The sequence below is a fragment of the Anabrus simplex genome, chromosome 2, assembly GCF_040414725.1.
Source record: "Anabrus simplex isolate iqAnaSimp1 chromosome 2, ASM4041472v1, whole genome shotgun sequence".
NCBI lineage: Eukaryota > Metazoa > Arthropoda > Insecta > Orthoptera > Tettigoniidae > Anabrus > Anabrus simplex.
In genome coordinates this window covers 608,880,346-608,907,040 of record NC_090266.1, presented here as the reverse complement: position 1 = coordinate 608,907,040, position 26,695 = coordinate 608,880,346, and the positions used below count along the sequence as shown (strand labels likewise).

The 26,695-nt window shown below is 42.3% G+C and overlaps 1 protein-coding gene across 3 annotated transcripts in view; it reads left to right on the top strand.

The window, feature by feature from the left end:
* Positions 1 to 2,615, top strand: part of tw (Protein O-mannosyl-transferase 2) — a 213,547-nt gene extending 210,932 nt beyond the window's left edge. For all 3 annotated transcript variants that reach the window (XM_067139237.2, XM_067139238.2, XM_068225826.1), the window contains one exon: positions 921 to 2,615. In XM_067139237.2, coding sequence (XP_066995338.2) covers positions 921 to 1,026 — 106 coding nt within the window. In that variant the 3' untranslated portion in view covers positions 1,027 to 2,615. The remainder of the gene's footprint in view (positions 1 to 920) is intronic.
* The last annotated feature ends 24,080 nt before the right edge of the window (positions 2,616 to 26,695 follow it).

The following is a 26,695-nucleotide window of genomic DNA, read 5'->3' as shown; positions in this document are numbered from 1 at the left end:
GTAGGGTATCTTCTTGTTTAATAACATAGGGAGTAAGTTTAATTTTCATGTTTAGTGGCAGCATATTTTGATGATATTTTAGAGGGTGGAGGGAGGCGTACATTTTTTCTACAGACATTGGTAATGTGCTCTCCCCAGTTAAAACTCTTGTTTATCCTTACACCAAGATATTTCTTACTGGGTTCACATACTGAATAATTTTACCATAAAGATAGAGTGAGTAGAGGAATGTTTTTGTCCTCTACCGCTCTGATTTGTTTCTTCTAACCCAAACTAACCAAACCCCACGGCACTTAATGCCCTTGAAAGGGCCTTGGCATGCCCAGCGACCGCTGCTCAGCCCAAAGGCCTGCAGATTACGGGGGGGTCGTGTGGTCAGCATGACGCATCCTCTCGGCCGTTATTCTGGGCTTTCGAGACCGGGGCTGCCATCTCACCGTCAGATAGCTCCTCAATTCTAATCACGTAGGCTGAGTGGACCTCGAACTAGCCCTCAGGTCGAGAGAAAAATCCCTGACCTGGCCGGGAATCGAACCTGGGGCCTCCGGGCGAGAGGCAGGCACACTACCCCTAAACCACGGGGCTGGCGATTTGTTTCATCTGCCCAACAATAATCCATTATATCCCATTATGTGAACACACAAGGTATGCTCTGAACGTTATCATAGGTTTTCTCCGCATAATTCTTGTTATTAAAATATTGCTCTGTAAATAAGAGCAAAACTTAGTGGCCAAGCATGTTTCTCTATTGTATGGTATGATAGGTACAGTAAGTAAACCATATTTATGCATCATAATTTTTATTTGGTTTCTGAAGATTAGTGAGTACAACTCTTTGTTGTAATGTTGTATTATAAACTTGTTTATACTTACTGGGGTTTTCCTGAATGTTACTATTAAATGCCATTCTTTGTTCACAGTTTTTATTTGTTCTCTCCATTGGCATACGGAATGACTGGCCCATCAGCATCGGATCCTCAGAGTAGTATGTTTGGACTGAGATGGTTAGAAACCTGGGAATTCTAACCGGTCGTCTTTGAAGGAACAAAAATATATGAGAACATTATAATGATTGTTGTTTTAAGGTGCCTAACATCTAGGTTATTGGCCCATTAGAACATAGACAACTATACAACACTCCAGATTATTTCATGCATGTAATGTACCATTTCCCATTGTACAGTTACATGCAGCTGTTCTTGTTGTTTGACAGTGATATAATTGAAAAAACATAAGAGTAAACAAGTTGTCTTAAAATGTTGGTTTGCACTCTGTTAATACCAGAATAAAATGAGAAGAGAAATGTAACATACTGTGAGTAATTCCATCGTAATTTTACTAACAGATTATGGCAGAACTTGCTGATGCTGATTATTTGGCATTTTGGTTTTGATTCCCACTATCCCATGACATTACTGCTGTACCCCATTATGTGAACACCCAAGGTTCGATTCCTGACTACTATTATTGGTGGGGCTGATGATGTAGATGTTAGCCTCCTTTATACAACGAACATCATCATCATCATCATCACTATTATTACTTGAAAAAATAATACATCCTGAAATATGGTGATATAGTGGCAGTTATGCAACATGTGAAGCATACATACAGTGTCAACATATTGTGATGAAAAAATGTGTTATGGTAGAATTTTGTCTCTAAGAGTTTTATCTCCATTCTTATCAGAGTAGACTCTGGGCTTTGGGTGAGAAAATAACATAAAAGTCATAAGTGCATTCCTTTGTTGATAATCCAGCAGTATTTTACATGATTTTGTGTTGTAGTACCGGTAAATATAATAATGACTCTAATCACACATTACACACATTAGTTCACCAGCTGTAACACAAATCAATTCTTGCTTAGAACCTCCTCACTGTGCGTAGTAGTACAGTACGTACACTTATTTAATTCACATTGCATGTTTTATAGAAATAAAACCAATAGTAATGCTGTATAACACTTTCATTCACTTCTTCCAGTAATCCAGAATTGTACGTTGGACACAACTATCCTTGGTAACATGGTTGTCAATTAAAATACGGGCACGGCAAATAATGTCAAATCATTCCATGTCATTTTTCGTTAGCGAAATAGGCTGAATGTTCTTTATGGCTGATAGGGCATGTTGGTATACAATCATGAGTATAGATATAGGAGATTTTTAATTGTGAGAAATGGTTGTTGTTTTAAGGTGAAAATCAAGGAATATTAAAAATTGTAGAAGGATTCTGTGAAAAATATTGTGTTTTATGATGTGATGTGAATTGTATATTCCTAAAAATTGCTTTGAAACTTTCAGTGTAAATCATACATTGGTTTTTTTGAACCATCTGAAATGGTAGATTTTTCACCATATGTTGACAGAAATCTCATTATTCCTTATTTCTCTCCAGTACATGTTTACAAGGGGTGATGTAATTAAAATACTTACTGAACTGTATACCAATGAGAAAACACATACTGGAGGTAGTGATTGTGTTCTGTAACAACATATAGTATTGTATTATGTATTAGGCTGTTGACCAAGATTTTCCTAGCCCTTTACATTAAGCAACAACAGAGTATTTTTGTACAATATGGAAATTAATAAATATTTATACCGTATAAAACATTGTGGTTATTAAATCAATGATTTTTATCTATTTAGTAATGTCAGAAGTGTTGCAGAATCATTATGGCCAGTACAAAAGCTTACAAAGTATTAACGTGATACCAAACAAGGACAGAGAAATCAATCAAGAAAATAAATAAATACATACAGGGAAATAGAAACTATTCTGCAAATATCTACACAGTCATGCCCAGAGAGAGTATGAGCACAGGCACTGACACAGGTGTTTCATTGTCTGTGCCTCTCTGCATTGTCATACTGCTATTTTACCTTACTGTTAAGTAATCCCATTTAGACTGGTTATCATTTGTTTTCCCAACACCTATTCTCAATCAGTTCAAAGATTTCCATGATATATATTGCAGATACTAACAGCCGGTAGGGATTCTGATGGGTAGTGATGGGCAGTCTGAGACGAGGTCTCAGGATTTCTCAAGACTAGCACAGGCACTATTCTCGCGAGAAATTTCGAGAGATCTCGAGAGCGTTGTCCCCACATTGCGCGGCGAGCAGCGTGTCGTAGGCCGACAGGTAGTCGGAGCTGAATGTTGTTTGTGGCTGAGTATGCGAATAGCCAACCACGGACCTTCTCCATTTCGTAAATACTTGTCAACAAGGGACTAGGTCATTCATTTCTACTGAGGTCTATTTTGAAGCAGTATAACATAAGTATAAAGGATACCCATTCTGGCATTGTATGCACTGGTAGGTACACGTACCTGGATACTAGAGGCGTGCATTATTCAAACTCGGGACGAGGCAAGATGCGCCTTGCTGTATGCAACCACCATTACGCATGGGTGGAGTGTGTAATCTAAAATGCTTCAGTTTGCTCCAATTCTTTCGACAGGTAGGTGTACATCGTTATCAGACCCCACATCGAATAACATATGACCAATGCTTGTGTTTACCAATATTTTGGTGACTGGAGAAATAATTCCTTACAATAGCAGTGGGCAACGCTCTCGCTCGATACTCTCGACCGAGCTCGATAGCTGCAGTCGCTTAAGTGCGGCCAGTATCCAATATTCGGGAGATAGTAGGTTCGAACCCTACTGTCGGCAGCCCTGAAAATGGTTTTCCGTGGTTTCCCATTTTCACACCAGGCTGTACCTTAATTAAGGCCACGGCCGCTTCCTTCCCACTCCTAGCCCTTTCCTGTCCCATCGTCGCCGTAAGACCTATCTGTGTCTGTGCGACGTAATAAAACTAGCAAAAAAAGAAAAGATACTCTCGAGACTCTCGCGAGAATCTCGAGACCGATTCTCCTGTATTGCAATCCGTGCCACGTCCCAGTAACTACGAGTGTAAACTTTATAGTATACCATAAGCAGTCATTGCGTGAAATAACGTTTTCATATGGAAACGTGTGAGCCGATAAAATTTGTGAAAAGCCTGGAAAAGTACTAAATGTTCAGCAATGGTCCCCTTAATACCATTAACGAAAGTGAAAACAGAATGTCAATATCTTAAACTCTTCACGACTTATTTGAGGTGGATATCTTAACTGAATAACCCTGCATAATTTGTGAATAACTGTAGATAGGATGTACACCTACTTGGCGTGTATTATTCGAACTTGAGACGGGGAAGATGTGCTTTGATACATATACAACCCCCACTACACATGAGTGGAACGTGTAATCTAAAACGCCCGATTTTGCTCCAATTCCTCAGCACGGGTGATGGGCAACGCTCTCGAGACCGATTCTCGTGTGCTGCGAGCTGTGCGACGTCCCAGTAACTACAAGTGTAAGCTTGATACTTATCATCAGCAGTTCTCATATGGAAACGTGTGTGACGATAAATTTTGTCAAAAGTCTAGGAAAGCACTGCATGTTGAACTATGAACTCCTTAATACCATTAACGAAAGTGAAGACAGAATGCCAGTATCTTACACTGTTCATGAGTTATTTCAGGTGGACTTCTTAGCTGAATAACCCGTATAATGTGTTCATAACTGTTATTACGATGTAAACCTTAGTGATGGGCAGTCTGAGACTAGGTCTCGAGATTTCTCGGGATTTCTCGAGACTAGCGCAGGCACTATTTCTCGCGAGAAATCTCGAGAGATCTCGAGAGCGTTGTCCCCCCATTGTGCAGCGAGCAGCGTGTCGTAGGCCTACAGGTAGTCGTAGCTGAATATTGTTTGTGCCGAGTATGCGAATAGCCATCCACGGGCCTTCTCCATTTCGTAAATACGTGTCAACAAGCGACTAGGGCGTTCATTCTTACCGAGGTCTATTTTGACGCAATATAACGTAATTATAAAGGATACGCATTCTGCCATTGTATGCAGTGGTAGGTACATGAATGAGTGGTGTAAGTGCAGAACCTGACGGCTACTGTAGGTACACGTACCTGTATACCAGAGACGTGCATTATTCGAGCTCGAGACGAGGCAAGATACGCCTTGCTGCATATGCAGCCGCCATTACGTATGAGTGGAATGTGTAATCTAAAGTGCTTCAGTTTGCTTCAATTCCTTCGACAGGTAGGTGTACATTGTTATCAGACCCCACATTCAATAATACAGTATATGGCCCACTGCTTGTGTTTACCGATATTTTGGTGACGAAGGAAATAATTCCTTACAGTGTTATAGAGTATTCCCGTCATAATTAGGTACTTCGATATATGACGGTGGAATGTGAAATTGTACTAGTTGTACGTGACAACTTGAAGACGATCCGAAACGCAACGTAAGTCGTAGATGTCGGTTATTTTGAAGAGATGTCACACAGCACAGGCTGCTGTTCAAAAGAAGTAAAATACGTCGGCAGAAATACTTCTGGGATGATTCGGCACTTACAAACACATAATATCAATGAAGAGGAATCGTCACAGAACACCTCCGGCCCAGTCTGCATCACAAGAAGCTACCCTGTCGACTAGTGATGGGCAGTCTGAGACGAGATCTCGAAATTTCCCGAGACTAGCGCAGACACTATTTCTCGCGAGAAATTTCGAGAGATCTCGAGAACGTTGTTTTTGCCGAGTATGCGAATAGCAAACCACGCACCTTCTCCACTATGTAAATGAGACGAGGTCTCGAGATTTCCCGAGACTAGCGCAGACACTGTTTCTCGCGAGAAATTTCGAGAGATTTCGAGAGCGTTGTTTTCGCCGAGTATGCGAATAGCAAACCACGCACCTTCTCCACTCTGTAAATACCTGTCTTGTTGCTTATTGTTTTAAGAGGCCTAACATCGAAGGTCATCGGCCCTAAATACGTGTCCACAAGCCAGTAGCGTAGCCAGGATTTCAGTTGGGGGGGGGGCATTCATCCAGAATTTTATTTTGATAGGTGTCCAAACTTCCAGAGTTTAGGTGGTGTAGAATACCTAGAAAGGAAATTAGTGTCCTTGGATCAAAGTAAAAGTGGCGGATACGTGCGGATTCCGGAAGCTAATAGTGATCTCCTTCTTCTTCTTCCACCCCCCCCCCCCCCGCTTTTCCCACATCTGTGGGGTCGCGGGTGCGAACTGTGCCGCACATGTGGATTTGGCCCTGTTTTACGGCCGGATGGCCTTCCCCACGCCAACTCTATATGGAGGGATGTAATCACTGTTGTGTGTTTCTTTGGTAGTTGGTAGTGTAGTATGTTGTCTGAATATGAAGAGGAACATGTTGGGACAAACGCCTAGTCCCCGAGCCAGAAGAATGAATCAGACGCGATTAAAATCCCCGACCCGGCCGGGAGTCGAACCCGGGACCCTTTGAACCGAAGGCCTCAACACTGATCATTCATCAAATGAGTCGGACTCCGGAAGCTAATATTAATATACGTTATATATAAAATGCTTAATAAAAGTAGATTCGTTAAAATTCCTGGGGCACCGGGCGAGTTGGCCGTGCGCGTAGAGGCGTGCGGCTGTGAGCTTGCATCCGGGAGATAGTAGGTTCGAATCCCACTATCGGCAGCCCTGAAGATGGTTTTCCGTGGTTTCCCATTTTCACACCAGGCAAATGCTGGGGCTGTACCTTAATTAAGGCCACGGCCGCTTCCTTCCAACTCCTAGGCCTTTCCTATCCCATCGTCGCCATAAGACCTATCTGTGTCGGTGCGACGTAAAGCCCATAGCAAAGAAATTCCTGGGGTGTCTGGACTCCTTGGACGAGAACTCCCCTCCCCCCGGCTACCTCTGTTACTCCCATCCCAACGTAATTGCAGCATTTCATACATTCCGAGTACAAGTGACATGAATGCAAGAATAAACAGTGTGAGTAAAGATGCAATATTCTGGTTTAGAATAAATACAGTAATGTTATTATAATAATGGCCATGTGATAAGCAATAAAGAAGTGGCATTTTATACAAATAATGCGGCAAAGAAATACACACACACACACCCACACACGTCGAATACAGGTTTCTCGCCCTTCTTGCCCATGGCTAGATGACGAAGCCAAGAGAATGATGGACCACCGTGACTCGTTATTTCGACATTATAAACAAACCCTAGATCACACAGACTTCACATCTTACCGCATCTTAAAACATCGCACAAAGCAGGTGATCAGAAATAAGAAATGTATATATTTCCGGAATTTAGTTAAGAACTTAAATTCTAATCGCGCATGGGACCAACTTAGAGCTCTGGGAATAGGAAAACATCAACAGAGACAGACGACTTCTGACATTCCACTTGACGAACTGAACGATTACTTTAGTAGAATAAATATTCAACCTAGCCCAATTAACTGCACCGACTCACCACCCTCCCCTGCAGCCAATCCAACATTCACATTTCACAGTGTCACAGAAAATCAGGTTGAAAAGGCTTTGCATTCCATTAAATCAAAGGCTACAGGTGTAGATGATATTCCTATTACTTTTATACATAACATTATGGGTGCTGTTCTGCCTATACTACTAACGCACATACTGAACTACTGTTTACTAAACAGAAATTTCCCTACTGTCTGGAAAACAGCCAATATTATACCGGTATCTAAGAAACTAAACCCACAATCACACTCTGACTATTGTCCTATGTCTATACTCCCTGCGCTTTCTAAAGCCTTTGAACATTTAATATACGAGCAAGTTTTGGAAAACCTAAATAAAAATGCTCTTTTGGACCCTTTGCAATCTGGATTTAGGAAGGGTCACAGTACCGCGACAGCACTTTTGAAGGTTACTGAAGACATTAGAAACGCTATGGACAAACGACTGGTCACTATACTTATCCTCCTTGACTTCAGTAGCGCCTTTGACACTATAGTAATTCCGACTATGATAAAGAAAATGAAACTGCTAAATTTCGACCTGGCTGCGCTTAAGGTTTTTAGTTCTTTCTTGAGTAACCGTCAACAGCGTGCAATAGTAAACGACAAGGCCTCTAAATGGAGAATGAAACTTTGTGTTGCCCCACAGGGCAGTATTCTTGGGCCTCTAATTTTCTGTATTTATATCAGTGACATACCATCTGTGACAGGAAATAACACACACCACCTCTATGCTGACGATCTTCAAATATATCGACACTGCAAGACAAGATATTAACAATGACCTCCGACGACTCAATATACACTGACTGACAGAGCAAATGCAACACCAAGAAGGAGTGGTCAGAACTTTATGCCAATTGCAGGGTAGACTGACGTCACTGAGGTATGCTTATGATGTGAAATGCGCCGCTGTGCTGCGCACGTAGCGAACGATAAATGGGACACGGCGTTGGCGAATGGCCCACTTCGTACCGTGATTTCTCAGCCGACAGTCATTGTACAACGTGTTGTCGTGTGCCACAGGACACGTGTATAGCTAAGAATGCCAGGGCGCCGTCAACGGAGGCATTTCCAGCAGACAGACGACTTTACGAGGGGTATGGTGATCGGGCTGAGAAGGGCAGGTTGGTCGCTTCGTCAAATCGCAGCCGATACCCATAGGGATGTGTCCACGGTGCAGCGCCTGTGGCGAAGATGGTTGGCGCAGGGACATGTGGCACGTGCGAGGGGTCCAGGCGCAGCCCGAGTGACGTCAGCACGCGGGGATCGGCGCATCCGCCGCCAAGCGGTGGCAGCCCCGCACGCCACGTCAACCGCCATTCTTCAGCATGTGCAAGACACCCTGGCTGTTCCAATATCGACCAGAACAATTTCCCGTCGATTGGTTGAAGGAGGCCTGCACTCCCGGCGTCCGCTCAGAAGACTACCATTGACTCCACAGCATAGACGTGCACGCCTGGCATGGTGCCGGGCTAGAGCGACTTGGATGAGGGAATGGCGGAACGTCGTGTTCTCCGATGAGTCACGCTTCTGTTCTGTCAGTGATAGTCACCGCAGACGAGTGTGGCGTCGGCGTGGAGAAAGGTCAAATCCGGCAGTAACTGTGGAGCGCCCTACCGCTAGACAACGCGGCATCATGGTTTGGGGCGCTATTGCGTATGATTCCACGTCACCTCTAGTGCGTATTCAAGGCACGTTAAATGCCCACCGCTACGTGCAGCATGTGCTGCGGCCGGTGGCACTCCCGTACTTTCAGGGGCTGCCCAATGCTCTGTTTCAGCAGGGTAATGCCCGCCCACACACTGCTCGCATCTCCCAACAGGCTCTACGAGGTGTACAGATGCTTCCGTGGCCAACGTACTCTCCGAATCTCTCACCAATCGAACACGTGTGGGATCTCATTGGACGACGTTTGCAAACTGTGCCCCAGCCTCGTACGGACGACCAACTGTGGCAAATGGTTGACAGAGAATGGAGAACCATCCCTCAGGACACCATCCGCACTCTTATTGACTCTGTACCTCGACGTGTTTCTGCGTGCATCGCCGCTCGCGGTGGTCCTACATCCTACTGAGTCGATGCCGTGCGCATTGTGTAACCTGCATATCGGTTTGAAATAAACATCAATTATTCGTCCGTGCCGTCTCTGTTTTTTCCCAAACTTTCATCCCTTTCGAACCACTCCTCCTTGGTGTTGCATTTGCTCTGTCAGTCAGTGTATATGCACAACGAAACTCTCTTATACTAAACTGCACAAAATCTCAGACAAACATAATTGGATCACGAAAATTATTGAGCTGCTCAAACAACGTCGGAATCCCGCCTATCCTACTGAATGGTAACATTATTCCCTACAGTAAAACGGTTAAAAATCTCGGCGGAATGATCAATGAAACAGTTGATTGGTCTGATTACACGAAAGAAATACGTAAAAAGATTTTTGGAGTGCTTCACCCTCTTAAACGGCAGAGGGATGTATTTCCATTTGAGCTACAGGCCAAACTCATAGACACTCATTCTCCCCATTATTGATAATTGTGACGTCGTTTTAGTTGACATGACGAGAGAAGAAACACCTAAACTTCAACGAGCACTGAATTCCTGCCTCCAATTTATTTACAATATCAGGTATGATGTTCATATCACCCCATACTATCAGGCTGTCTCATGGCTGATGTCTGATAAACGTCGGCAGCTACACACTTTAACGATGGTGTTTCGAATGGTAACTGAAAGTCAGTCACTGTATATTTCTTCTAAATTCATCTTTTTTATCATCACTTCGCAACTTAAATACACGTTCTAGATTCATTTTTTCTATTCCGCTGCACCCCAAAAATAAAGTTAATAGATCATTTGTGGCGGCTATCCCCAGATTATGGAATTCCCTGCCAGCTCAGGTCAGAGAAACTAGCTTTTTTTTAAATCACGATTTAAGGTCACCTGCCGAGACCACCTGCTGAGGACAGCTGACTTGATGGTTGAATATGAATGTGTGCGTGCCTGAGGATTAGTCATTTTTAAGAGTTTTTAATAATAATAATTAGTTTTAATATTAATTTAGTTAGTAATATATTTAAATTTATTTTCAATTCTATTAATTTATATAGTTTTAACCATTTTAAGTATCTCAGGATTTTATTTAATATTCTGATTAGTATGTGGTTAAGTATACGAGAGGGCCTGGAGCCCTAACTTCGCCACTGTACAGAAGGCACTAATAAATAAATAATTAAATAAATAAACAAATATAGAATGAAAAGCGTATGGGTATATATTTTGTTAGTTGGTAAAGAAAAATTTCACGTCACAACATATGCTAGGTAGGGTTTTCCTCGTCCTATTAGTTTCCCTAGGACAGCGACTCAACCAACTGAGCTACATGAAAGGGAGCGCCACTGTACAGAAGGCACTAATGAATAAATAATTAAATAAATAAACAAATATAGAATGAAAAGCGTATGGGTATATATTTTGTTAGTTGGTAAAGAAAAATTTCACGTCACAACATATGCTAGGTAGGGTTTTCCTCGTCCTATTAGTTTCCCTAGGACAGCGATTCAACCAACTGAGCTACATGAAAGGGAGCGCCACTGTACAGAAGGCACTAATGAATAAATAATTAAATAAATAAACAAATATAGAATGAAAAGCGTATGGGTATATATTTTGTTAGTTGGTAAAGAAAAATTTCACGTCACAACATATGCTAGGTAGGGTTTTCCTCGTCCTATTAGTTTCCCTAGGACAGCGACTCAACCAACTGAGCTACATGAAAGGGAGGCGTGTGTGATTATTGTTATAAATAGATGCCGTTAGTATTTTTACAAAGGTTTTATGAGCATTTATTATGACGTACGTTTTCCAACTGTCCAAAATGTACGAGGTCGGATAGAAGAACTAGCTGGAAGCTAAAGAGCCTTGCAGGGGTGTCGCTTCCTTCTCTGTTCACTTTTCTAAACCAAACTCCATGGCGTAACAGCCCCGAAGGGCCATCGCCTACCAAGCGACCGCTGTTCAGCCCGGAGGCCTGCAGATAACGAGTTGTCGTGTGGTCAGAACGACGAATACTCTCCTCCGTTATTCTTGGCTTTCTAGACCGGGGCCGCCATCTCACCGTCAGATAGCTCCTCAATTATAAACACGTAGGCTGAGTGTTTCTCGAACCAGCCCTCAGATCCAGGTAAAAATCCCTGGCCTGCCCGGGAATCGAACCTGGGGCCTCCGGTAAGAGGCAAGCACGCTACCCCTACACCGCGGGGCCGGCTGGTTACTTTCAGGTCTCCTTATTTTAGAATTTGACTTAAGGCATCCTGCATTCGATTCCCGGCACTGACAGAGTTAAGAAAGGCATGGGATGGGGAAGACACAACCTTGTTTGTGGGTGCAGTAGAGTTGGCCTTAAGTCTCCCGTAATCGAAATATCTACGACCTGGAAGATAGTCACCTGCATGGGGTGTAGTACCAAAGTGGTTCCTTTTTTAAAGAAGACAAATTAAATGAAAATTCTACTTCCTCACAAACGAAGAACGATATTATCAATTTTATGAACAGTTTCAATAATGCAGCTGGTTTATGTTAAGAGTACAGAAGCTATGATTGTACATGGTAACAATCAAAACCATCAATATGTACTGAAGATCGTCACCGCACTCGGTAGGACCGGCTTTTTTTCATATCCACCGGGCGAGTTGGCCGTGCTGTTAGGGGAGCACAGCAGTGTGCTTGCATCCGGGAGATAGTGGGTTCAAATCCCACTGTCGGCAGCCCTAAATATGATTTTCCGTGGTTTCCCATTTTCACACCAGGCAAATACTGGGGCTGTACCTTAATTAAGGCCACGGCCTCCTCCTTCCCACTTTTAGCCCTTTCCTTTCCCATCGTCGCCATAAGACTTACGGTGCGACGTAAAGCTTTGTGGGTGCGCCACTGCATCCACTCACAATTTGAGGTACAAGGTAAGCCCGAAGAATGGTTGGATACTCAAAATGCACCACCATAAGTGACGCGGATGTGGCTCAAAACTATAAAGAAAGGTTCGGGACGGGATCTAGTGTTTTAAGTAGAATCCATATCAATACAACGTGACTTCCCATTTAAAAAATGTTTCATGCATCGACTGCAATTCAAGCCTGGGCCGTCCTGATGAGAAAATAGAACCATTGGAACTGAGTTATCACACCCGCCAATTACAAAATATTTACCCGCACTTTTGATGGTGCAATTTGAGGTTCCAATCAGTCGCCGGGCATTTGACAAAATATATAGGCCTACATATCGAACTTACGCACGCATCGCGATTGTCATGCTACTGTTAGAATTTTTAAAAAAAACTTTTTCATAACTTACCGAGGATGTACATAGTTTTGGCTTCTCAGTGACGAAATGACCCTCTTCAAAAAATTTACTTATATGGCACAAAATGGGGAACTGACGTACAGCTCAAAATCCTGACACAGTCTTCCCAACGCTGCATTTTAAACATAGCACATCTCTCAACCACAGTAAAACCCGATGATCCGTAGGACATTGTTGTTTCCTAGAACCGATGTGCAAAATCTGACACTATGTTGTAAGCTTGGAGCTGTTTCTGGCCGTGGCCCCAGTTATCTCGGTGGTCACGTTCCGGCCCCCAACTGAGTAATCCCTTGGTGATTGCCTTTTTCCTGTCCGGCTCCATGGCTAAATGGTTAGCGTGGTGGCCTTTGGCCACAGGGGTCCCGGATTCCATTCCCAGCAGGGTCGGAAATTTTAAACTTAATTAGTTAATTTCGCTGGCAGGGGGGCTGGGTGTATGTGTCGTTTTCACCATCATTTCATCCTCATTTACGACGCGCAGGTTGCCTACGGGTGTCAAATCGAAAGACCTGCATCTGGCGAGCCGAACTTGCCCTCGGACACTCCGGCACTAAAAGCCATACGCCATTTTATTTCATTTTATTTCATTTTATTTTTATTATTTTTTTTGCCCTTTTCCTCATGTCTTGACATTTGTCAACACACGGTTACATTCCCAATACTGAGGCCTCTACAGGGAAATATTCTCACGCATCACAATCCTAAGTGTTTTCCTTTCATTCAAGCAGTACTAATATGGAGAATTTTGATTAGACCAATTGAGCCTTGCCAGTAGATTCTTTGTCGCTACGTTAACTTAACATTTCGGCGTAAGTTTTTAAGTTGTTCGTACCGTACGAAAAACAACGGCTGATCGTCGCTCTAGTTTCAGGAAATATTTATTTGGGGGGGGGGGGGGGCGGCCCCACTGCCCTCCCCCCTTGGCTACGCCAGTGCAACAAGCGACTAGGGCGTTCATTTCTATAATTTCTAGCGAGGTCTATTTTGACGCAGTATAACATAATCATAAAGGATACGCATTCTGGCATTGTATGCAGTGGTAAGTACACGAATAAATGAATGGGCTAAGTACAGAAACTGACGGCTACTGTAGGTACACCTCCCTGGATACTAGAGGCGTGCATTATTCGAACACCGAGCTCGATAGCTGCAGTCGCTTAAGTGCGGCCAGTATCCAGTATTCGGGAGATAGTGGGTTCGAGCCCAACTGTCGGCAGCTCTGACGATGTTTTCCGTGGTTTCCGATTTTCACGCCAGGCAAATGCTGGGGCTGTACCTTAATTAAGGCCACGGTCGCTTCCTTCCATTTCCTAGTCATTTCCTATACCATCGTCGCCATAAGACATATCTGTGTCTGTGCGACGTAAAGCAAATAGCAAAAAAAAAAAAAAAAAAATGCTGCAGTCGCGTAAGTGTGGACAGTATCCAGTAATCGGGAGATAGTGGGTTCGAGCCCCACTGTCGGCAGCCCTGACGATGGTTTTCCGTGGTTTCCCATTTTCACGCCAGGCAAATTCTGGGGCTGTACCTTAATTAAGGCCACGGCCGCTTCCTTCCCATCTCTAGGCCTTTCCTATCCCATCGTTTCCATAAGACATATCTGTGTCGGTGCGACGTATAGCAAAAAAAAGAAAACATTATTCGAACTCGAGACGAGGCAACATGCGCCCTGCTGCATATGCAACCACCATGATGCATGAGTGGAAGGTGAAATCTAAAATGCTTGAGTTTGCTCCAATTCTTTCGACAGGTAGGTGTAGGCCTACATCCTTATCAGACTCCACATTCAATATCATATATTATGACACTGCTTGTGTTTACCGATATTGTGTTGTCGAAGGAAATAATTCCTACTCTATTCGCGTCATACGTAAAGTTTGCGTAATAACCCAACAACAACACGAGTACAACAAGCAATTCTACGGAAAGGAAATATTACAAGAAGTACTACTAATTTAACATTCTAAATCCAGCATCATCATAAACAAATTCAGTATTTCCAGTGCTTAACACTACCGCTTACAATACTATAAGTTGAGCTTTCTACTAGCTTAACACTACAAGTGATAATAAGGTGAAGTTAAACAATCATTACCCAAAACTAAAACGACAACAACAACAACGAAAGAAAAGACTACAAGAATTACTACTAGTTTAACTTTCTAAATCCAGCCTCTTTATACACAAATTCACACACAACTTAAGTATTTCCATTACTTAACACTATGGCTTACAATACTATAGCTTAACACTACAAGTAATATTAAAGCCAATACGTAACCACGCAACAACTACAACAACAAGAGTATAAGAAGCAATTCCATGGGGAGAAAATGTTAGAAAAAATACTACTAGTTTAACATTCTAAATCGAGCGGAAAATCACAAATTTTGTATTGTATTTAGTATTGTATTTAGCGTCCGTTGTTTACAGTAGTATAATACAGGGATTCGGCCGCCACCACATCCTCCCGCTCCCAGAGGCCTCCTCCACCACCACCACCACAGCCAGAGGCCTCCCAGAGGCCTCCTCCACCACCACCACAGCCAGAGGCCTCCCAGAGGCCTCCTCCACCACCCGCGGGAAATTTGAATTGGTAAACAAAGCCACGTGCTTTTTGACAGCTATCATCGACAACAAGGCATCGCTAACCTCACTGCTGCCATCTTGACGGGCCTAAACCTCAGTAGTACCAACCTAACCTAACTAGCGCGAGGTAAACAAATCCACGTGTTTTTGACAGCCACGTGCTTTTTGACAGACAACAACGCATCGCTAACCTCAGTTCTGCCATCTTGATGGGCCTAAACCTCAGTAGTACTAACTTAACCTAACTAGCGCGAGATAAACAAATCCACGTGTTTTTTGACAGCCACGTGCTTTTTTGACAGCTGTCATCCGCCATCTTTAAACTACACAGCGCCGTGCTGCCCTCTTTATCGCAGTAGCTGCAAATTCGTCACCTGTCATCGGCAGTGCTGCCATCTTGGCGGGCCTAAACCTTAGTGCTTCCAACTTAACCTCACTAGCGCGAGATAAACAAATCCACGTGCTTTTTTGACAGCTGTCATCCGCCATCTTTATTCCATAGAGCACAGTGCTGCCCTCTTTAGCGACTTACCTTTGAAATGTGGTGGCGGATAATTTGAAAAATGCTTTTTGACAGCAACCCTCTTTGAGCACAGTGCTGCCCTCTTTAGCTAGATACCTTTAAAATATGGTGGCAGACAATTCCACGTGACAGCAGCCATCCTTTTTTTTTGCTAGTTGCTTTACGTCGCACCGACACAGATAGGTCTTATGGCGACGATGGGACAAGGAAGGGCTAGGAGTGGGAAGGAAGCGGCCGTGGCCTTAATGAAGGTACAGCCCCAGCATTTGCCTGGTGTGAAAATGGGAAACCACGGAAAACCATTTTCAGGGCTGCCGACAGTGGGGTTCGAACCTACTATCTCCCGAATACTGGATACTGGCCGCACTTAAGCGACTGCAGCTATCGAGCTCGGTGCAGCCATCTTTGAGCACAGTGCTGCCCTCTTTGTGGTGGCGGTAAATTCCACGTGCTCTTGTTTGAAAACAAACTCACGTGCTTTTTTCTGACAGCTGTCATCCGCCATCTTGCATCACAGACCTCAGTGCTGCACTCTTTAGCTAGATACCTTTGAAATGTGGTGGCGGCAATTTGAAAAATTCTACATTCTCTTGTTTGGAAACAAACCTATGCGCTTTTTTGACAGCTATCATCCGCCATCTTTAATCTAGAGAGCACCGTGCTGCCCTCTTTAGCTACTTACCTTTGAAATGTGGTGGCGGTAAATTCTACGTGCTTTACAAACCCATGTGCTTTTCTGATAGCTGTCAACCGCCATCTTTATTCCAGAGAGAACAGTGCTGCACTCTTTAGTTGAAATGTGGTGGCAGCAAATTCCACGTGCCCTTCTTTGGAAACAAATCAACGTGCTTTTTTGACAGATGTCATCCGCCATCTTTAATCAACAGAGCACCGTGCTGCAATCTTTAGCTGAGATGTGGTGGCGGCAAATTCCACGTACTCTTGTTTGGAAACAAATTCTATGTGCTCTTCAGCTGTCATCCACCATCTTTAATCAAGAGAGCACCGTGCTGCCCTCTTTGTGGTGGCGGATAATTTGAAAAATTCTTTTTGACAAGCAGCCATCTTTAATCCAGAGAGAACAGTGCTGCCCTCTTTAGCTACTTACCTTTGAGGCGGTTAATTTGAAAAATTATATTTGACAAGCTGTCATCTTTAATGAAAATAGCATCGTGCTGCTATCTTGCGGGTAATTTTTACGTCACAGCTGTCATCCACCATCTTGCATTGCTAACCTTAGTGCTGCCCTCTTTAGCTACTTAACTTTGAAATAAAATCTATTTGACAAGCTGTCACCCACCATCTTGCATCGCAAACCTCAGTGCTGCACTCTTTAATTGAAATGTGGTAGCGGATAATTTGAAAAGAATCTTTTTTGACAAGCAGCCATTTTTGAGCATCGTGCTGCTATCTTTATCGTAGTAGCGAGCAATTTAAAATCTAGATGATTTTATATAACAGTTGTCATCCGCCATCTTTAATCTAGAGAGCACCGTGCTGCCCTCTTTGTGGTGGTGGTAAATTTCACGTGCTTTACAAACCCACGTGCTTTTTGTCATCCGCCATCTTTAAAGAAGAGAGCGCAGTGCCGCACTCTATGTAGTAGCGGATAATTTGAAAAAATTCTTTTTGACAAACAGCCATCTTTATTCAACACAGTTACCGCTATCTTACATCGCTTACCTCGGTGCTGAACTCTTTAGTTGAAATGTGGTGGCGGTAAATTCGAAAAAGTTTAATCATACATCGGGGGTGCTAGAGTAAGCACGTGCTGCAATGATGACGTCATCATGCATGTTTAGACTTGTCCGTTTTCTTAAGAGTAAGTCGGTCTAAAGGAATGTGGTGGCGGTAAATTCGAACAAGTTTAAACATGCATCGGGAAAGCTAGAGTAAGCACGTGCTGCAGTGATGACGTCATTGTGCACGTTTAGACCTGATCGTTTTTCTTAAGAGTAAGTCGGTGTAAATCAATGCAATAAGTACAACATTTTTGAATGCGATCAAATATTTATTTACCAATGTACTACAACAGTGTTCGTTTTTGCTGCTGACAAGGTTGGTGTGCTTCTTAACAACGTATGCTTCTGAAATGCCTTCTGCAACATTCAAATTAAACAAAACATTTAGAAATATATTATACTAAATATGTTATGCTTTACAGAGAAGATCATATACTTCTTACCTTGTTGTTATTCCTTTTCGGAATCATCATCATCATCATCATCATCATGAAGTACTAGAGAAAGTTCATTCATACACTGTGTACAGTGTTCAGTCCTCGGATTTGGTCCATCCCAATCATCATCACCATTTTCTCCTCGATGCTTGTAATGTCGTTCACAAGTTCTGCATAAAGCTACTTCGATCGACATCTTACTGTGTAGAGGAAGGATGTCCCAAAAAATCATGTACGTAAGTGGCAGCGTACGTATATAAAAATCCTGGTGGTAAGTATTGAATAAGGTGTTTCGGCATCGACGATCTATGTTTATAGAACATCTTAATAGCCTCACTCACTCGTGTAAGATAAATAAGATGTTGCGTATGAGCATGCAAACAGCATGCACATTTACTGTTTTGTTCCATAGCGTACGATGTCGAAGCACACACTAATGAAAATGATAAAGATCTATTCTTATTTATAGTCTCGTAACAATATTCGTTAGCGGATGGTAAGTAACATCACCCATATGAATAATAAGACAATAGGCTGCTGTGTTAGCAGGAATGTTTTCAGATGTTTCAAATTCTAAACGAATATCAACTGGAGATTCTTTTATAGATTCTTCATGATAAGAGCAGTCTATAACTACAGTCGGTGCTTTATTTTTAAATTCTTGAGGTGTAAATAGCGGACGATCTTCTTTCTGATAATACGATGATTGAAATTTACAAAACATGTCATAGAGCATCCCAAACTTATTTTTCTCAAAGTTAATGTCTATGTTTTCGTAGGGATAGGTAATTCCGTTGAGATATAGTCTAACGTGTCTTAATTTACAGTGATCAAACAGTGAGCTATCTTTTTCGTGATTGAATTTACGATTAGTTTGAAATCCAAAAATAATGTACAAGGGCTTCTCAGTAAAACGTGATGTTTTAACAGCCCAGCTAAGCTTGTTTGTAGGTGGTAACACAGGATATTCATGCAGCTCCCAACTTCTAAAACGTATAGGTAATGGTGTATCATTTTCTACAATCTTGAGCAATCGAAGTTTTTCACGATCAGATAAGGTTACATGTGGAATCCGCCACAGTATATGATGCAGTGTTATTTTCGATGCTACTGGTGTTTCTACTGCTTTAAGAGAATTGTAATCACTTCGATCACGGATTAGAAGAAGCTCTTGTTTTGCGTTGATTATAATACGTGTAAAGTCTTCTGCGAATCCAAAAATATGTTTCAGTGATAACATACCCGTAAAAGCTCCATCCTCATTAATCATCCAGTTGTTTGTAGCTTTTGGACACCATCCAGCCATCCGCAAAAGATTACTTTCTTCATCACAGAAAGAAGGGTAGAGTTTCATTGCACTTGTAATACCAACATTCTTCGTTCGATCTATTTCAACATTATTTACTTCATATCGCGCTTCAGAAAAGAGAAAAGCTAGAGCATGGTTCTTTAGTTGTGAAGTGCTTGGTCCACTTCCATCAGACTTTTCTAGTCGTCCTTCAATATAGAGGTAGCTTTCGTGTGGTAAGGTGTAAACATCTTGCTGATTAATAATAAAATGAATTTCATCATTGTTATTTAATCCAAACGTAAAAGGTCGATAGGAATGAAGCTCACTTCGTACTACACCTTCACGACTTTCTACTGTATTCGTAATGTCTAGCATTTCTTCCATTCTGTTGTAGTAGTGTATATCCTAAATCTTGGAGTATCTGCTTATGGGTATCTGTTAACTCGATGAGTCTCTGCACACATGTAGTATGTCTTCGGAATGTACACCGTGTTTTATAGATGGTTTTCATACTGGTTTAAGATGTAGTTTGTAAGCTACGTACGGTTGCTGATCTAAATGAATAAGCTAATTATGTTTATTTACAAGTCTAAGAGTAATGTTGCTAATGTGTTTTACAGACACAGGATGATAAAGAACTACTGCTGGTTTCTCACAAATAGTATATCCACGTTCCTCTGTAACAATAAAGTCGTGCAGGACGTGCGAAGGTTGTAGATTACTATTCAAGTCTGTAATAATATTACAAGTAATGTTCACATTATAATCATCGAAGAGTTTTATAGGTTGATCAGACTCGTAACGTACGTTCGGTAGGAGCTCCCTCGATGAAAATCCAAGCAGTGGTCCAATCGAATGAGGTTGTGATTTGAAGTCAATCTTAAATGATGATTCAATAACACATTTATGTGTAATGTTGCTTATAGTGATTGAGAACTTGTAATTATGATTACTAAAACTATCTTCCCCAAACTGATCAATTAACGTACTTTCAATATAGTCGTGAATATCGTCTACTGTATAACTACCTGAAGGTAGTGTTAGCACATACTCATCGTAATAGAACTTGTTTACACCATCACGCACATTATAGATTTTATTGTAGCTTTCAAACGATACTAGTCCAAGACTATGCGGCTGATAACCAAGTTCGATTGGTGGATTAAAATAGACGGTTGTTTCAGGTCCTTCTCCATGTACAGCAAACGTTCTTTCACTGTTCGTCATCACGTAGACACTAATGCACTTTCCCTACTGTCTGGGTTTGATATAAGAACATAAGACATAATCGTCCGCACATGCGTGTATTAAAGTTTTGCACACGGTTTTTATTGTAAACAATGTCTGCACTGCTTCCGAAATAACGTATGAGCTCAAAAGGAGGAGGTAAGTCTCCATAGCTATCAAAATACCATACTTTAGATTTACGTTTTACATAAGCAACGTAATGAGTTCCAGGTCCACGACTGTCGTCCAAGTTAATTACGGCACTTTCACGTTCACGTGGGCGCGCTGGTAGTTGATCACGCATATACACTCCTCGAAAATAATGAATTCCTAGTTGTTTAGCAAACGTAAAAACTTCATCATGCGTTAGAGCTCGATATGGCAGTGCATTCAGTAGATGTTTTTTGGAGAAATGTAGATACCAAGCCCTTTCTTGTATGGCGCTAGCTTCATGTTCACACCTTTCCCTCGTAACGCAATTGCCTCCATCGTTTTAGTATGACGTTCACTCTCTTTCAACTGTTGTTTCGCTTCTTCTACAGCTTTGACAGTTCTCGCTACAGCACTAGCACCACCTAGCAATGACCCTAAAGCTACTAAGCCAGCAAACAGCGCAGGAAGAAATCCTCCTCGTTTTGGTACAGGAATAATTCGTGCACGTTTACTAATTATTGCTCTGCACTTTGGAGAAATTCTCGCTCTTGCTGCGCGTAACGCTTTAGTAATAGCTACACGAGGATTGTACTCCCCTCGAATAGCTTCTTGCGCAGCCTTTATAACATCTTTCCATCCAACAGTTTTTACTTTCTTCTTCTTCTTCATGTCGTTTGGATATCGTTGTTTCACCATGCTGTACACGACTTTACTAGTCAAGAGCAAATCATAAACTAACCGTTGCCTCTTGTTTCGTATAATATATATATATTACTATTACGTACTTTATGATTCAGTTATCATGAAGATTATAAAGCAGCAAGACACACTACCTGTCACCGACATTGTACCACATCTCTTACCTAGTTCTAGTACAACTACAAGAAAACGTCATGGAACGTTGCTTCCTTTTACTGTTCGATGTATTATATCAGGTCCGTCGGGATGCGGGAAAACAAATATTTTACTCACACTTATTACTTCTGTAAATGGTGTACGCTTCGAGAATATTTACGTTTTCGCGAAATCACTCTATCAGCCGCTATATTCTATTCTACAAACTGTAATGCACGATCTAGTTAAAGATGGAATAAGATATTTTAAATTTAATTCGCATGAGCAAGTACCATCACCAGACGATGTGCTTCCTAATTCTCTTATGATCTTTGATGATGTCGCAACAGAACAGCAAAACGTTATTCGTGCATTCTTTAGTATGGGTCGGCATAAATATGTTGATTGCATCTATTTGTGCCAAACCTATTCTCGTGTGCCTAAGCAGTTGATTCGCGACAACGCAAATGTTATTGTGCTTTTTCGGCAAGATGAGCGCAACATGCGACATGTGTATAACGATCATGTTAACACTGATATGACATTCGATGCCTTTAAACGTATGTGTGCTAAATGTTGGTCATTACACCGTTACAGATTTTTAGTTATTGATAAAGAAAGTGATGTCCAGCATGGACGATATCGCATGGGTTTCGATCATTTTATATGCATTAACACGGAATTACAGTAACTACTTGATTAAAAACCATCATCATGTTAACATCTAGCAAGGAGATCACAAAACATATCATCCAAGCTCGAAACAACATTCGACGGAAATTTAAAGAGCTTAAACGGATTCAAGCAGACACGGATTTATTTTTAAAAACACAACTAAGTACACCACTCAAAGAATTTTTTAATTCTACTTCATTACCGCAGTCTACTTCAAGTTTTGCTTCTATGCAAACATCATATCATAAAGAGAAGCATGAAGAAGAAAAGCATGAACAAGATAAGGAAGAGAAGAAGCAGGATGTAGATCAAGAAGAGGAAGAGGAAGATAAGGAAGAAGAAGAAGAAGAAGAAGAAGAAGAACTTAATGATACATCACCATCTAAGCGTGTTGAGTTTTTAACTACAGATGTCATTGCTAAAACACCTACTACATCGACGCAAAATCTACCATCTTTGTCTGAGGTTATGATTACACCAGAGTATCGCAATCAGTGTAGAACTTTTATTCAAGATACCTATGGATCTCTCTTTGCACCTTATATAGAAAACGTTTTACAGGACAAACTGACACTACCTACGGTATTCGCTACGAAGATGACTGTTTCCGGATAGGAAATTCAAATGTTAAGATTAATAACAACAAAATCATTGTAAAAGGTGCTACCTATAAACCTACGAAAGGACTCTTAGAACTTCTTTTCTCACGAATACCTGACAAGGATATAATTTTACAAGATGATCTTAAAAAATATAAAGCAATACTTTTTGCTACTGACGCAAAACGACGTAATTACAAGAGAAGAGAAGCTGTAAATGCGAATACAAGTTACAAGTATCGTGAGATTATTTCTAAGCTGTTTCCGACTGCACGTAGTCTTGATGTTAACTACAAGCCTTTGTTGCCGTATGTGGATGTAAGATACTGGAATGACCCAAACTTACTCGTTGAACGATTACAACTTTTAAGAGCATCGCAAGAGGCTGGTCACACTGGTCACGGATCAGAAATTCTAGAAATAGAAAGAGAACTACGTTATGCCGGTATTATTTTGTAATGGCTCGTCAAGAGAAGATCTCACCTGTAAAGGTAAACATCGCAAATGAATTACATAAACCAGCACGTCGCACCTACTGTCGCAGACGCGTTATTACACGAGGAAAAGATGATCTCTGGCAAGCAGACTTAGTAGAAATGATTCCATATGCTTCTAGTAATAAGGGGTATAAGTATCTACTTACTGTTATCGATGTGTACTCGAAGTTTGCTTTCGCACAACCCGTGCGTTCTAAAACAGCAGCTCAAGTTAAAGAAGCATTTAAACATATTGTTGAAGAATCGAAACGCTGCCCAAGGCTTCTTCAAACTGATCAAGGTAAAGAGTTTTACAATAAGAATTTTTCTTCTTACCTCAAGTTACCTGGCATTCAACACTACTCTACGTTCAGCAATCTCAAGGCAAGTGTTGTAGAACGCTTGAATCGTACACTCAAAACAATGATGTGGCGAGAATTTACAGCGCAAGGTTCATATCGTTGGATTGATCTGCTACTTAGACTTTTATCTACCGACAACGATACACCTCATCGCACTATCGGAACAAAGCCACGTCTTGTTACAAAGAATACACCTCGTATAAATGCTATTCATCTTGTAATTAAAACAGCTGATCCACGTCGCCATCGCTTTAAAGAAGGTGATTTTGTTCGCATCAGCAAACACAAGTCTATCTTTGCAAAAGGATACACACCTAACTGGAGCACTGAAATTTTTCAAATCAGAAGTGTTAAGCTTACTAATCCAGTTACGTATTTACTTCGCGATCTCAGAGGAGAGCCTATTGAAGGAGGATTCTACATCGAAGAACTGCAGAAAACAAAATATCCTGATCACTATTTACACTGACTGACAGAGCAAATGCAACACCAAGAAGGAGTGGTTCGAAAGGGATGAAAGTTGGGGAAAAAACAGAGACGGCACGGACGAATAATTGATGTTTATTTCAAACCGATATGCAGGTTACACAATGCGCACGGCATCGACTCAGTAGGATGTAGGACCACCGCGAGCGGCGATGCACGCAGAAACACGTCGAGGTACAGAGTCAATAAGAGTGCGGATGGTGTCTTGAGGGATGGTTCTCCATTCTCTGTCAACCATTTGCCACAGTTGGTCGTCCGTACGAGGCTGGGGCAGAGTTTGAAAACGGCGTCCAATGAGATCCCACACGTGTTCGATTGGTGAGAGATCCGGAGAGTACGCTGGCCACGGAAGCATCTGTACACCTCGTAGAGCCTGTTGGGAGATGCGAGCAGTGTGTGGGCGGGCATTATCCTGCTGAAACAGAGCATTGGGCAGCCCCTGAAGGTACGGGAGTGCCACCGGCCGCAGCACATGCTGCACGTAGCAGTGGGCATTTAACGTGCCTTGAATACGCACTAGAGGTGACGTGGAATCATACGCAATAGCGCCCCAAACCATGATGCCGCGTTGTCTAGCGGTAGGGCGCTCCACAGTTACTGCCGGATTTGACCTTTCTCCACGCCGACGCCACACTCGTCTGCGGTGACTATCACTGACAGAACAGAAGCGTGACTCATCGGAGAACACGACGTTCCGCCATTCCCTCATCCAAGTCGCTCTAGCCCGGCACCATGCCAGGCGTGCACGTCTATGCTGTGGAGTCAATGGTACCGTAGTCTTCTGAGCGGACGCCGGGAGTGCAGGCCTCCTTCAACCAATCGACGGGAAATTGTTCTGGTCGATATTGGAACAGCCAGGGTGTCTTGCACATGCTGAAGAATGGCGGTTGACATGGCGTGCGGGGCTGCCACCGCTTGGCGGCGGATGCACCGATCCTCGCGTGCTGACGTCACTCGGGCTGCGCCTGGACCCCTCGCACGTGCCACATGTCCCTGCGCCAACCATCTTCACCACAGGCGCTGCATCGTGGACACATCCCTATGGGTATCGGCTGCGATTTGACGAAGCGACCAACCTGCCCTTCTCAGCCCGATCACCATACCCCTCGTAAAGTCGTCTGTCTGCTGGAAATGCCTCCGTTGACCGCGGCCTGGCATTCTTAGCTATACACGTGTCCTGTGGCACACGACAACACGTTCTACAATGACTGTCGGCTGAGAAATCACGGTACGAAGTGGGCCATTCGCCAACGCCGTGTCCCATTTATCGTTCGCTACGTGCGCAGCACAGCGGCGCATTCACATCATGAGCATACCTCAGTGACGTCAGTCTACCCTGCAATTGGCATAAAGTTCTGACCACTCCTTCTTCGTGTTGCATTTGCTCTGTCAGTCAGTGTATTTGAACGTGTTATTCGACGTCGTGGCAATAAACTGAATGTTAAATGGCTTGGTTTTAATAACAGCTTTAATTCATGGATTAATAAAGAGGGTGTACTTTAAATCTTATGTGTGTTTTCTTTTAATCCTCTACGTTTCCTTTCTTCTAAGTCACTAGGACATGCTGTAGGATTAAACAACACCTGTAATAGGTTTTGACAATTCATATTTATTTTAGACTATATATACATTTTTATCCTTTGTTTATTTTACGGTCTTTGTCACTCAATTTTCGTTTTATTGCACCAACGACGACAAGTGCTGCTATCTTCTGAGCAGCTAAAGCACTAGGTAATAACACACACACACAGCATAACTTTACGAAGCAGATTTTAACAGCTACACGACATACTCTATGCAGGCAGCATGTAACTACGTGTCAGGCGAACGTGTTCTAGGGCCGCAGGGGAGATGAAGCACGAAGAAAAGAAGATCAATCACTCTATTGATGAGTCCACGCCCAACATGATTCCTCATCTTTTTTCCAGCACGTTTCTTCACCTTTTCCTTGTTTAATCTCTCCACAGCCATGATAAGTGTTTATAAGCGAAGACAACTCGTTAGTTTTAGGTCCGTGATACAGTTTAATTAGTTGACATGTACGGCACTGTCTCACAGAAGGTCATCTACCTAAACTCACGTGTTAATGATGTAAACTGCACGTTTGAAGCTCTGACAAAACAGGATCGTGAGTCCACTCACGAGGCCCCTTATCCCAAATCTTCTTTACAGCATTCGCAGCTACATTAACCAAAAATGCCTTTGGTAATGCATGTAACTCTTCTTCAGTAAAAGTGTTTAGTTTCTTTTTGCATGCATAAAACTTTACGATCGCCTTTTCAACTGCGTTACACGTAGTATCTGTTAGAAATGACATGATGTCTTTACTCTACAAATGTTTCCTTTACACTAAGGTTATTTCGACACTGCAGTTTACATATGTTGTTCACTTCCCGGCATGCACTGCAACACAACCAATCAAAGAGCATGCATACATGTTGTAAAGACTGTTTACTTGTTTCTCTACTATGCTCTTTCGGAAGAGTTTTAAATGATGGGCACCCCAATTCATGCATGTCGATAATTTCACACGATGATGGTAGAAAATCACGCAACCATTCTTTCTTTTCACAACCCTTTAAAAGAACAAG